Source organism: Agelaius tricolor, unplaced genomic scaffold, assembly GCF_023055355.1.
Source record: "Agelaius tricolor isolate 1412-34295 unplaced genomic scaffold, bAgeTri1.0.p SCAF_2, whole genome shotgun sequence".
NCBI lineage: Eukaryota > Metazoa > Chordata > Aves > Passeriformes > Icteridae > Agelaius > Agelaius tricolor.
Genome location: NW_027269262.1, coordinates 14,508,011 through 14,522,488, shown reverse-complemented (window position 1 = coordinate 14,522,488; position 14,478 = coordinate 14,508,011). Strand labels below are relative to the sequence as shown.

Below are 14,478 nucleotides of genomic sequence, written 5' to 3'. Positions count from 1 at the left end.
TTTCTGATGTTTTATGTATTTATCTCTGTAGAAGACATGTTTTTAAAATATGTATGATTTCAAATATTTTGCATGTCCTTTTCTTGCTGCAGCTAGCACGGCAAGGCAGAGACTCTCTCAAGGGCCTTCAGATAGTGCCCTCATCCCCCAGGACCGCAGGGGCTCCTGACCTGAAGCTGCTAAGGGGAAGCAGGTGAGCTGAAATATTTTGGAATGCATGAAATGCTGAACACTCTACACTGCTGTTGAGGGCTCACCAGCAACAATGGTGTGGGTGGAGAGGGGGAACAGAGGTCGTGTCTTCTCAGCATGGCCAGATCCTGCCACACTGAGTACTACATGCTGCCCAGCTCAGTGGCCAAGTACTACACTTGATATACTGGGTAACCTCAAGTGAGCCTGTCAGAACTCAGACATTTTACACTTTTTTAGAACATTCCACTCACCATGTTTCCTCCCCTTTCAAGCAGTTCATTTCTGAGACAGCAAAGACCAGTGTCATTAGGGCTACATGGAACTCAGAGCAAGTATAAGCTATCACAAGTGACTTAAAAGAGTTTCAATCTTCTAAACTGCAATGCTTTTAAAAGCAGTAATTTTAAATCACTGCACTTGAGCTCTGCCCCCAGAGCTGATTTATGCGTATTTAGTTTTAGTCTTCTTTAATCTGGGAAAAAGCATGTAGCAACAGCAGCAATCTTTCATTTTACAGACACACAGTTGCCTATTCTTGGCCTCTCTAAGAAATCAAATCAAAGGACCTTCATACCAGAACTGGCTGATTTAGATGTTACAGCTGCAGATGGGCACAAAAATTGTGAAACAGCTTTACTTTTATCATTCTTTCGTGTTCTGCTGTCCTTCAACAAAATGAGACAGGATTATTCAAGACATTAGGAGATGAATCACAAAAGATATGAATAACACACAACAGTTTCAAAGTGCCTAAATTGGAAATTTACTCTGTTTACTTAAGCTATAAAAACATATACAGTTCACAATAGAAAAATTAGGGAATGGCTGTGATATGCCTGAGCTATGTGAGGAGATATTGTGCCACTATTCTCCTTCTACTTCTGAAGCAATAGTAGAATCACAAGAAATGTTTCAGATGGCAGAAAAGCAATTTTAGTTACTAGCATTTCTCTCACTCTAGAATTTTCCCCTTTGACTTTTAAGATTATAATGAAATTTCTACCTATACCCTTGCCTAGCAACCCCCCTAATTTATACTCCACATTGTTAAGCTAATATGAAGTTGCATGCATTTAACTCTTAAATAACATCATCAAAGCAACAGCTAAAAAAATAATGCAAGTATATCTCTAGCATAATTATGTGGCTGTTACTACTACTCAAATTTTACTAATACAAAATTAAATAAAAATTGCATTTATTCTTATCATATCACAAAGCTGGTTGCTGTCAACTGCTTCAGAACAGGATCTGACAGAGATATGTTCCTTGGAGATGTCATGCATATGAAACAGAGTATCTGAAAGATACCTTTCTACTGAGGCTCACCTTAAAAGGTAATTGTGGCAGGGTTTTAGTTTTTTTTTTTACTTTCTTTTAAGTAAAAAGATATTTCTTCATGCTTTGCTGTAAAACTTGGGGTGTTTTTAAAAGCTATCTAAATAGAAAGATATAATAAATAAAAAATATGAATATAATAAAATTATTAAAAATATAATAAATTATATAAAACCTGATTAAGAGTTCCACACTAGACTCAATATTTGGCAAACCTCCAGCCTCAAACTGGCCATTCCTAACCTCTCTCCTTTGCACTAATCAACCCCTAGCAGAAAATTTTAAATTACCCTTTTTGCGTGTATAGAAGGGGTGGACAGAACACTAGAATAGTTCCCTAGATCAACAGATATTACTGAGGTACTCATTCCCATTTGGTTCCTCAGTTTAGAAGAAACCCTTGCAAAGGTAAATGGCAGCTACCAAGAATGAAAATGCATCTCTCCGGTTCAGTCACCTGGCAGACATCAGAGCGTATCCCTGTTTTCCAGAAGCCCTGGCTGCTCAACTCCACAGTCACTTCACGTCTCATTGTGTTCTTCTGGCGAATTTTCTGCAGTGCTTCCTAAGCAGGGAGAGAACAGAGCTCCTGTGAAGAGCTTGCTACAACAAAGCACAGCAATGCACACACCAGCATGTTCACAATACTCATGGTGAGGTTCAGTTTTGGCCAGCAGTTTCTAAGGCTGGCACACATCTGATAACTCCCAGACTGGCAGATGTTTTGGAATACAGTGTAGGCAGGGGATTTTGGTAGACCAAGGAGAGAACAGAGGTGACTACATTTTCTGTGCTGCAAATGACAAAACAAACCAGTCCAACTCATACATCTAAGATGATACATGAGTAAGAAAGCTAATGTCCCTATAATGAAAGAACTTTCTTTACCAGAGGTACAAAACAAGCTTTCCATTCATGTCTGTCACTGTGAGTACTCCTGGTCTGAACACTCTGGAGGAGCAAAACAGGCTTTGCTTTGTCATCTTGGCTACTTTGCAACAGTTCCTGTTCAGCAATGTCATTCTGCCCAGTCTGGGAAAGGGGTCAGCATTCACCAGTCCTGGAGACTATGCTGATTGCAATCCACCAATTTTATTTCAATAAAAATTATTAAATATACATTTTACCTTGACCACTGGCTATTTTGGTGGTGTGCAAACAATTTGTCTCTAGAAACCATGATAGGGTTTCTAGAGACATTAAATCACTAAAAGATTTTGACAGAATCATTGAAAGAAAATATTTTCTGTAAAAATGAAATGAAAGAAAAACAGATAAAATAAATCAGCCTGGGATTAGAATCTCTTGGTTCCAATACTATAAGGCCCTGGGGTGTGCAAGCTCTCCACAGAGCATGAACTAACCCCTCAGTGCTCTGCCTTCTTCAGAACACAAAGCTCTTCAAAGCTGCAATTTATCCTGCCTCTCCTCATTATAGGGAACTTGCTCAAAGCTGTCTCTTTCCAGCTCCCAGTTTGAAGCCTGTGAGCATGCCTGGGCAGGAAGAGGCTCTGTTTTCTGATTTGCAGAGACTCACAGAGTAGTTCCAACAGGTGCATCTGTCCAGACACAGATTCATCAAACCTCAGACACCTCAGTAAAAAGGTGCCTAGGGCAGGACGCTAGATAGCCCTGGCTCCTTTTATATTCAGTGAAGGGGATAAATGGCTTCAAAAATGTATTTTTCCCTCCACTGACTTCAAAGTGAGCCTTCAGGTCCTAATTTATGCACCTGCTGTAAATGCTCAAAGTTAGGTTAGAGGAACAAAGCCCCAGGCATGGCCTTGTCACAAATAATATCATTGTACAGCCTCACAGTGGTGGATGACTGATGGCAGAGGGAACAGAGATGCTGCCAGAACTGCACCCCTTGTGCATTGTCAAAGGTGTGTCATGGAGTTTTCCTGAGAAAGGTGCTACAGTGTTTGCCAGACCTGGCTGTATCTCAGTCTGACTGGCTCAGAAGCACTCCATAATACATGATTCATAATTTTTAAAAGCCCCTGTACAAGTCAGGTACAGTCCTACAGCTCCTTCTGAGTTACTGACGCCTCTACTGACAAATATATAGATTATCCTCACATAAAGTTTCTGCTTCAGCCCTGTATGCCTCCCTCTTGGCAAACTACTTGTAAAACTCGTTATCTGAGATAATACAGTCTAGAAACAAAAATCAGCAGTCCCCAGTAAGTGCTAAATAACGAAGGAGCATTTTATCTTCTGGAGCAAAATATGATCACCCCCTTACAAACAATCCGCTACAATTTTACAAATGAGCTATCCATTACCCCCTAATGAAAATATGCCCATAAAACAATGATCTTCTGCTTGCTCTGTGTGTAGTTGCAGCAAACAAAATCACACTGTAAGGACAGTGATTTTTTTTCCTTTACAACTGCGGCACAGTTCAGTCACAATGTTGTGGGGCTTTTTGACTTTTTTTTCCATTTACAAGTAAGGAAGCCAAGGGGTTATTTAATATCAGCATAAATAAAATGTTTACTAACACTTGCTCACACAACAGCATACTATGCTTTGCAACAATGAAAAAGATCAGGTGCAATGTCATATGTATCAAACACTTTCTGCAACCAAAAGCAATTCCAAAAGTGCAATTTCTGAGACTTCCCCAATAAACTGGGGAAGTCTCAGGAATCACACTCCATGATTCTCAAGCATCATTCCCAAGCTAGTCTATGATTTTATGAATAATTAGTGTTTCTAATGAATAAATAAAAATACAATACCACTTAATTAAATACCATCCCGTACTTGATAAGGTAATCTCTCCTCTGTGTATTCTTTACACAGGCTGTCAAATTAAGAGTGCCCAATAGACATGCACCAGACAAATTCAAAGCTTCAGTCCATGGGTTTATAGAAATAGGTTAGTTTAGGCTATATTTAGGAGTCTTTGTTTTTCTGCTTTTAATTCCCAATTGGTTGAGCATCTGCAGTTACGAAATGCTTACTGCTCATCACTTTGCAGGAAAAAAAACAAAATGAGAAAAATATCTTGTATATCATACAACAACCAGATGATTTCAAGTCAAAGATCCTAAGCAATGTCACTATACCACCTAATAAATTATGGTCTATGCACACACGTGTGGCAGTTTTTATTTCAGAAGAGAAATGTTTAAAATTATGAGCCAGTTAAAAGTACATTATGAAATAAAAAGTCCTTCTCTATGCTAATTCTTGAAACCATTAATGGCAACAGCTATAAAGAAGTTATGGTTCCATAACAATAATTTCTATAATTGGGTAAAAAACTCTCAGCAGTTTGACAGCAAGAAAAAAGGAAAGAACCTCCATTCAATAACAAGCATAGATAAAAATAAAATCTGTTTTAAGAGTCTGGACAGGAAATGTTTTGTAAACAATTTCTACTCTTTCCATAAACAGGGCAGTCATATGGCTTTATGCCATCCCAAATTACAATGCTCAATTATCAGTCATAGGAAGGTCCAGAATACCTCTCTTTGTGATAATTTCTGTTTATCAGCCTGTTTGACTTTGGGACTATTAGCCAGCAGGTGACGCAGCTTCACGTAACTCTTCCACAGCTTTTGGTATCTGAAGGACAAAACCAGAAAACAAGTACTTTGGTCAGTGAACCGAAGTCTCTCTCTCTCCCTGTTTGTCATTAGGAACACACCAACTGCTAATAATGTACACAACGTACACAAAGAATGTCTACAAGCATCTCTTTGCTACAGAAACACAACAATCTCAATGTAATTTCTGATAGGTGACAGTGCCTGGGTAGCTGCTCCAGCAGGGTGGGCCAGGAAGCAGAGAGGAGGCATTAGTGCTCAGAGTGAGGTAAAGAACAGCAAAGATCCAGGCAGACCCCAGGTCTCCCAGATACCCACCAAAGGGCCACCTCTGTATGCTGAAAAGACGTGCCCTTAACTCAATTCAGGCAGGTGAAAACTCCTTCTCCACACGGTTTACCCATCACTCACTGCAAAGGAGTAGTACCATTCCCCAGGAAGTGTCTGTCCTTAAACCAGCTCAAACATTTTAGTGAAGCACATAAGGAAGAGCTCTACAAGTCACATGCAACATGAAGTTCCTCTGTGAAAAGTGAAATGAAAGTTTTGTTCCCTATGGATTTCCACTGAATGGAAAGAGCAATTCAAGTTATTTCTGTGATTGGCACATACTTAAGTTTTCTGGTTTTCTCCAATCATCTAGCCTTTTCTTATTTTGGCAGTGTCTAATTACACGTGAACCCCAATTACAATGTTTTCCTTGGTGGGAGTCCCACAGTGATCTAACACAAACTTTCACCAAATTTGTAAGAACGTACTCCATTTGGAGACCACATCCCAACATTATATTCAGCTCCAATTGACCAACAGCTCCAAAAGTTACAATGGGAGGAGCAACAAAGAGAACCGTGACACAGACTCTGTGTCCTTAGTGTTGCCATCTCATTGCAGGGGTTCCATACTGTTATCTCCTACCACAAGAGTTTCATACCTGCTTGGTGTTTCTCGTGGGCAGCTCCTCAGAGCACTGACTCTTTCTTCTTCACAAAGGAGCCAACTGACTCCAATTCCTCTCTCAACCAAGCCACCCCACTCTTTTACAGCACTCTTCTTCTCATTGGTTACAGCTGTGGCCTGTTAAAGTTAGGCCTCTTCCTAAGCTTTGATAATAGGCCCAACTGCAACTCCTTAGGGGTAAGATTACTTCCTACACTATCTTTATTTTCTTATATTCTATTCCCCTACACTTAGGAAATGTGGACCCTGTCCTTAGGACCCTGTGTCCTTAGGTTTTCCTTGTATTCAGGACAACTATAAATCAGACTTTGAATAGGAAGCAGGGAATTAGAGGCCAGAGGAAAGAAGTTTACCCAAATTAATTTTTACACGTATTTACATTATAAAAGACAATCTTCCCCAACAACAACTTAGAGCAGTTGTTTTATTAGGAAGTTTTCATGTTAGTGGCTTAGCAGTCAATGAAGCAGCAGCTCTTTTACTATTTCATAATCTTCCCAGCATCCTACATTCACAGACACATAAACAAATCTTTTCTTATTGGCATTTTTTCCCTAGCTATTTCTCTGCAGCATTCTTGAATGTATACTCTCTGCCTCTGGAGATACTGATATTTTTTCAGTCTACAAATACATCTGAAATGGTCAATACATAGATTTTTCTCATGCTCCATTCACCACACTTTTGCAATCTGCAGAATAGCACATCTATTTTTGACAAATCACCATCCAAAAAAAGAAAAATTAGTTAATGAACAAATCAACCAAAACAAAAACGACAAATGCCTTGAGGAAGTTTCAACTCAAAACCAAGAGCCCGAAACTGTGATCTACAATTCACATTTTTCTGCAAGTATTGACAAGGGTGAAACAAGCTTTGTTATTGCAATTAAGTTTGAGAATTAATAAACATATTACCATTACAAAAAATTCTCTATTAGAACACCACAAAGAAAAGACACATTAGAGGAAAATCTCTTCTGGGTGCACATACACCAAAGTTAAGCCTGACATTCATGACAGCACCACAGAGGTCTTTCACAAAAAATGCTTTGTTACTTTGATAAAATAAAACATACCTATGTTCTGTAAGCAGCTCCAAGGTTAAAACCCAAAACAAAAATCAAACACATGACTAAATTTTAAAGAAAAAAAATATGTGTGGGAAGAATAATTTTTGTCTCTTTATACTATTTTCAATGAAAATACTAGAACTTTACAGTTAGTAATAAACTCAGCATCAAAGTAGAGATAATTTTTACATTTTTGGGTCTAATTATTTCCTTTTTATGGACAAGAAAACAAAAAGATAAAAGAGATATATTTTAAAAATAAAAGTGATGATCAAAGCCAAAAAACCCCATTTTATTATCTGGATTAGCACTCAATATTCCTACTTCCTGCCATGTTGGATTTAAAATCCTCAGCAAGCAGTTGCAAAACAATATAACTGTCATACATGCACATGAGTGTTTGGGCCTCAAAACTGCAGATCTGTTGAGCATTTTGCACATAAATCATCCTCTCTTTCTACATTTTTGTTTTTAGTATTGTTGCTGTTAACTGTTTATTTTCTTGCCTCATTGCTGTTTCCAGTAAATCATTCTTCTCTCAACCTGTGAGCTCTGTTTTTTTGTGTCTCTCAGTGGAAGGGGAAGGGAGGAGTGGGTTGTGGTTCACTCATTAGTGGGAGTACTTAATTGGGAAATACCATTTTTAAACTACTGCATTGAGGAAAAAGACAACCTTAACTACACATACACTAGACAGGCTTTATACTGTCATAAAGCAGAAAGCAGATGTCCCAATCACTGGAAGAATTCCCTGAAATAGTCAGAGGTTAAGAAAAGAACTAGGAACAAAATCCAATCATCACTTTTGCATCCCTTCATCAATCCACAGTAAAACAGTATTTCTTGGTCTGCCTGAAGTCCTGATTCCCTCTCTACTCCTTCTCTACATTCCTCCCAAACTCTAACAGGATATAAAAAGCACAGAAAAGAGCTTCCAAGAGCTTCCAAGCTAGGAAACACTATGTAGACATTATCCTTCAAAGCACAGAAAGAGATGATTAAGTAGGATATAGCAGTATGCAAGAAACAAACATCATGAAGTAATCAAACAGAAATGGCTATATTATTCCATATTAGATGTGAGACCTGAAGAACATCTAATTAAACAATCAAGCAGCAGCTCCGAAATAAAAATCATTACTTTTGCATATGATGCACAGCAGTACTGGTGAAGTGATTACCTGAAATCTTCTCCCTGTCAGTAGCATAAGACTCAAACAGTGATTTGAGAAATTTTAAACATCCATTCATGGCTGTTTAACAAAATTACCTAAATACATCCTCTAGCTCATAAATCTATATGCTACAGACATTAGGAAGCTTGGGTAACTACTTTTGCTTCTCTGCCTTCCTGTTACACTATTCTGTCTCTGAAAACCCACCACTGGCCTCTCAGAGAAATAACATCGAGCTTGAGAAACCACCTTTTGCTTGACCCAGAAGAGCTGTTGTCAGGTTAAAAAGTTTCATACCACACATGCATGCATGATTATTCAGCAGATCCTGAAGTATTCCAGAGAGAAAGTTACTCCTCGTATTTTCTAACTTGCAGGAGCTTGTGTCTGATATCATAAGTGCCAAGCTTTATACTGGACTCAACTAAGCACATAACCAAGCCCTATTTAAGGCACAAATGACAACAGTAATGAGTTTCTGAAGAAAAGAAAGAAAGAAAAGCATCTTACTGAGGATCTCCAGCATAACTGAGTTGTGCAGGTCGTATCCCAAAGTGCACAATAATAGGGAAGGTAATTACATCAGGATTGAATTGTTCGCGGTCTAGTTGATCAATACGAACTGAGCTGGGTTTCTAGGAGAAAAAAACAAAATACAACTAAATTGACAGCAGCTCCATGGAAAATTTACTGCCTCAAGCCCACACTATCCAGGAAACATGAAGCAACAACATTCCAAACTTGGTAAAATGCACATTAAACTAATCATTAATACTATTATAAACATTTGGCAACAACAATAACTGAAACAAAGTTAATTGACCTAACACTCAAAGAAAAAGAACCAAAAAAGGCCTTTCAAGTTTAAACATCCGGAAATTTACTTTTACTATTTCCAAGAACTTAAAACAACTTTCTCTGGTCAAGCATCACACCAGAAATAAAAATTAGGATTAGCATTCTGGCATCCAAAAACCCACATGCCTGAGCAGTTTGCTAAGATCAGTTTACCTCTCCAATTTTAGTTCATGATTTCCCAAAGCAAATAAAGGCATTATTAGATCCATTCAATCACACTGATTAAACAGTATCAACAAAAATCTGTCATACTACTCTCAGAAAAGGCTCCTAGGCTGATGTGTACAAGGAGGAATATAGTCTTGTATAATGAGGAGACTTTTGCCCTTTTAACAGTTCAAAACAGAAGTTCTTTTTATTGGTAAAAAGGACAGTGCAAAAGAAGGCAACTTCAGCTCTCTGAATGCAGAGAGTAAGTAATTGCTCGTCACTGTGGCAGACATGCTGCTCACAGAGCTTTTGATCACTTACCCAGCATATTTAAAAACTCAGCTGAAGGTGCACAGTTTGTCTCCAAGTAAACAACTTCTCCATTACCTGTCAAGCTGCTTTGTAATGTGCCTGCTTTCTCCCCGCTTTGCAATCAGCTGGATGAGGCCAATATATTTTGCTTGTCTTAGGTTTCAGGAAAAGCACCTTACTTCTAGTTACCTGCATCTCAGAACGTCTCATTTAGCACTGTAAAGACGCGCTCAAAGATGAGTTTCAGTGTTACAGAAACAGCTCTCACCATTCTCTTCACAAAACAATAAAAACTGTGTCAAGAACAAAGCTTTTACCCTCCAAACCACCTTGGTAAAACTGTTCACAGGAATAATTTTCCGCACGGAAAAGCAAAGTCAATTCTATATATGGCAACAGTTCAACCTATTCTAAAAAAAAAACAAACTTACTTAAATGCTTGGCTTTAAGATAAAGAAATATTTTCCAAGGGAAAATGCTTATCAGCTTCCCTTTAGACAAGATGACTGAACATAAAGTTACATCTCCCCAGCCAAAAAAAAATAAACAGAGGAAAAAAATATTTATATTAGTTAATAGTTAATTTACTTGAATTAGTTAGTTAAAGCTGATGGTTTCACAAAAAAAAAAAAAAAAAAAAAAAAAAGAGAAGAGGAGAAGAGAATAAAGGTCTTCCCCACAGCACTTCTTATAAAAAAGCATTAGAACAAAAAAAGCCCAAAAGAAAATAATGGGCAAGATTTGTACCAGACAGAATGTTGTCCCCTAGACAAGAGCTTATAAGTCCTGATTTTTAAGGATTAGTTTATTTTTAGGGGGCTGTTTTTCATTTTTTTGGAGATTGCACAAAACCAGCTTGAGAAGTTTGTCTCCTCATAAGTTGTTTGTTGGTTCTCCCTACCCTTAATATTAAATTGAGGAAATTCTCCCATCTCTGTACCCCTTAAAAAAGCAGCCTTGATACACCACTCCTTTGAGAACCAGGTCAGCAAAATATAATTAACAGAATTTTAAACAATAATTGTACTCAACATACCAATTATACTCAATGCAATTAAAAAAATACAGATACAATTTAGATACTTTAACATGAAATACTCATAAGTGCAAAAAGGACATCTTTCACTATGCATGTAGCAGGGTCTGTGTTAAATGTGTGACCTCAGAACTACTCAAAACCAGATTCCTCTTGATTTCCATGACAGTTCCTTGCAGTTGTCAATCAGTTACACAGCTGTTCACAGAGAGCTGACAGCAACGAGGACAAAAGAACTTCTCCAAGACCTAATCACAACTGCTCCCTCACTGACAGCTATGAGAGGGGTGTAGCTGGGTTATGCTTTTTTATTTCATCATGAACACCAGCCTTCTCTCCTGTGCCCTTTCTGAAGGTTAAATGAACAAACAGCAACATACAGAAACATCGAGTATAAATTGCACACCAGCAGACAGGATGCAAGCAAATTAGATGTTATTCTTCCAGAGCTTTATCCCTGTGCTCTTTTAAAAGTGCTTTGATAGACTATCCAATAATCACAACCTTGCCTTTAAAGTCACATCAAAACCAAAGAAATTCTAACAGAATAGAGGCCTGTTATTTTTGTTTCCTACTCCAAATCTCATCAATCAAGGCTCTGCTGACATTAGAACAAAACATGAAATAGCATGCAGATGCAGTACAGAAGTATATTAATATATACGTATATCTACATAGTAGATATTTTAGGAATCAATATTTTAGGAAGAGCGAAGTATGAAAGATGACTAAAATTTGTGAACTTCTAAGTCTATTCCAACACAAAGTTTCATTGAACTAATGAAACACCATAAATAAGCAAAATAATTTTAAATAATGCTGAAATACTTATTATTAGCTTATTAAGTTAGTTGTTTAAGTAGGATTCATATCCTATTATAAGTTTTTTCCCTTCTCCACATTGCACATATATACACCTCACACTGAAAAGAAAATAAAACACACACATAAAACCTAGATTTGATCACAAGAGGAATTATTATTTCTGAAGAAATGCTGTGCAACAAAACAAAATTCAGTGTTTTTACGTTGTTGTTTCAAGTGGATGTAACTGAATTGAAGAGCTGTCATTTTCTGAAACAGTTTCATATTGTCTCTCCAACAGAACTGTTTTATCTTCTAATGCTGTAAAATGCATAGGTAATAGATTCATACTCTGTTTTTCACTTACATTCATAATCAGTGCAGTATGCTGCAATGTACAGGAAAAATCCACAAACTAAGAAGACAATCTTGAGAGAAAAGACACGTTCTAATGATGCCATTATAACATGACATTTCAAAGCACTACAGATTTCTTTTATGCTTACACATTTTGATGTCCACACGTCTCTAAAGACGCTGCCTTGTAGAATGCAAGATTTGCCAGTAGAAAATCACACAGGATCTCAGAATTAACGCCACAGCTCACAAATCACACAGACACTTAGAGTTCCGTGACACAAGCAAGGAACGCATATGCGTTCCTCCATGCTAAACAAAAAAGGGAGTTTTCAGCTAGCTGAAATCAGCATATCTTCAGCAAAATAACTGAAGTTATGTCAGGGCATAGCATTCAGACACTGACAATTGTGGACAGGCTTGTACCTTGTATCACAGAAACCATAGGCAAGTTAAGGCTGTTGAGGTTTTCTAACAACTTCTATTATGGGATTCTGGTTTAGCAACCATTTTAAGCAGCTGAGGCAGAATTTTCCATAGCGAGGGTTCATGTGTATTTTTGTATTTCGTGTTTCCAGAAACAGCCTAATTTTCTTGTTGTTTCAAAAGTTTTACTTCACTCAGAATGAAATCAAGGAGAAAATTATCTGACCCAAGTTATTATTAGCTTATTAAGTATTTTACTTATGTTATGCTGCCATACTTAAAAATGTGAACTGGAAAAATTTATTTAGCATGTCACTCTGACTGCAGTTTGGGGACGGGTTTTTCAGTAAAAAAAATTAGATTCCTTCTTAGGCATGGTACCAAGTTACACTTTTTCTTCAGAAACTAAGAATTTGTGCTATGAGCAAAGGAGGAAAATGAAGTCAGAAAAAGAAAGGTATTACTACTGACAAAGCTGCGTGTCGGTCTCAAATATTAGGTCCAAAATATGCCTCTAAGATACTCTTTTGCAAACTATACAAATACAATCCTGCAGTTTTTAGTGGACATTCATCTATTCTTGTGACCCACATTTCTTAAAAGAATAATGGGCTGAATTCACATACACACCGGAGTTGAAAGGAGCTGTGTGCAGAAAACAAGTGCTTTAAAATACCAATTGTTCCAAAAATAATAAGGCCACAGGGGTTTCAAACTAGGTACTGAAAATTATTGCATGCATTAATTAACGTACACAAAATTCCCAGTATGAGTGAGAGCAGCACAGAAACAACGTGGAAAAAACTACATGGGCAGAAAACACCTTTTCCATATTCAAGCCAGTGTTTGGACAGCACACATTAAACAGAGCTGTCAATAGGGGGTCAAAAGAGGAAGAGGAAAGTAAATAGCAAATAGTTACTATTTCTCTGGTGCTGTGTCTGAGAAAAGAGAATGAGATCATGCACATAAAGAATGTCTGAGAAAACAGGAAAGTTTTACACACATAAAATATAGCTCTTCCTTTAAATGTGCACATTGAAACAGTGCCCATCTGAAAATATACCCTTTAGTACAGCAGCAGAGGGGACAATTCAGGGTTAGAACCAGTCAATAAACTGTTCCTATTGCAATCTGCAACTGCCACTAGTCACCTTTTTCTGTTCTATTTTAGCCTGTAACAAACTCTCTGAAAGAAGACATGTACATGTCACTGGATTGTTCAAAAAACCAAAAAATTATTTATTTGTCCTACCATGCCAGGGCTGGTAACGATCATCCCTTTGCATTCTTCTGCATATTTCTGCCATTCCAGTTCTTCCCACTGAAGCATGTTAGCAATCTCCTCTTCAGGCACCAGAGCTTTACTGCATCGTAACAAGTAGAGAAGAATCTGATGCATTGAGAGTACTTCTTTTCCTCCATCTTAAAACCATAAATAAAAAAACACATTTTAGAGATTCATTCCTAAAGCATGAGCATAAGAGAAAATATGCAGAACACAAAGCATTTGTATGAACAAAATAAAATACAAAATGCTTATATGATTTGACAAATATGAAGGCAAATGTTTTATTGATGAATACTGCTCACACATAAACATAATTGCTAAACTAAAGCAGTAACAGTAATGGTGGCAAGAGTAACAGTTCCATCGTACTGTAAACTTGAAGTTCCTAACTTGCCTGAATAAACTTTAAAATGAGCAAGCAGAACAATCAGATATGCTGTCCAGTTATACCTTCCTTTTCACAATTTTATCATTCTTTTCACAACAGCAGTTAAAAAGCGTTTAGATGTTAGGCAGCTTTTTTAAAGTACACTCAAAATTTTACAGGATACTTCTGGATGAATGTAGTAAGCTATCCCTGCACTTTAAACTCATCTGTAGTGCTTACATGCCATAACTGCAGTAATGAAGACTAAAGAGCCTCATGCTGTCTTCTGTCACTAAATGAATCAAGGGCATGTGAAAATTACTTAATACCTCTGAGTCCCCAGGAAAAATGCACAGCACAGGCTGCTTGTAATAAAAGAAGACACCATAACCTGCCTGGCTTCAGGTAACCAGGTATAGATGTGAATATGCAAACAGGGAAGGTGAGTGATGGTTCTGACAAATCACCACTCAGTGATCACTCAGACCACTGACTATTCAAATTCGCTAAGTCTGCTCATGTCAGTAAAAATTTTGACATACATCTCTCTAATTCTCTCCTTTAATAACAGGGCTAATTT

The 14,478-nt window shown here is 37.5% G+C and overlaps 1 protein-coding gene across 1 annotated transcript in view; it reads right to left on the bottom strand.

The window, feature by feature from the left end:
- DROSHA (drosha ribonuclease III) overlaps positions 1 to 14,478 on the bottom strand; it is a 74,252-nt gene that overhangs the window by 35,379 nt on the left and 24,395 nt on the right. The window contains exons 14-17 of the mRNA XM_071453586.1: positions 13,496 to 13,665; positions 8,808 to 8,932; positions 5,013 to 5,112; positions 1,991 to 2,098 (exon numbers count right to left, since the gene is read on the bottom strand). Coding sequence (XP_071309687.1) covers positions 1,991 to 2,098; positions 5,013 to 5,112; positions 8,808 to 8,932; positions 13,496 to 13,665 — 503 coding nt within the window. The remainder of the gene's footprint in view (positions 1 to 1,990; positions 2,099 to 5,012; positions 5,113 to 8,807; positions 8,933 to 13,495; positions 13,666 to 14,478) is intronic.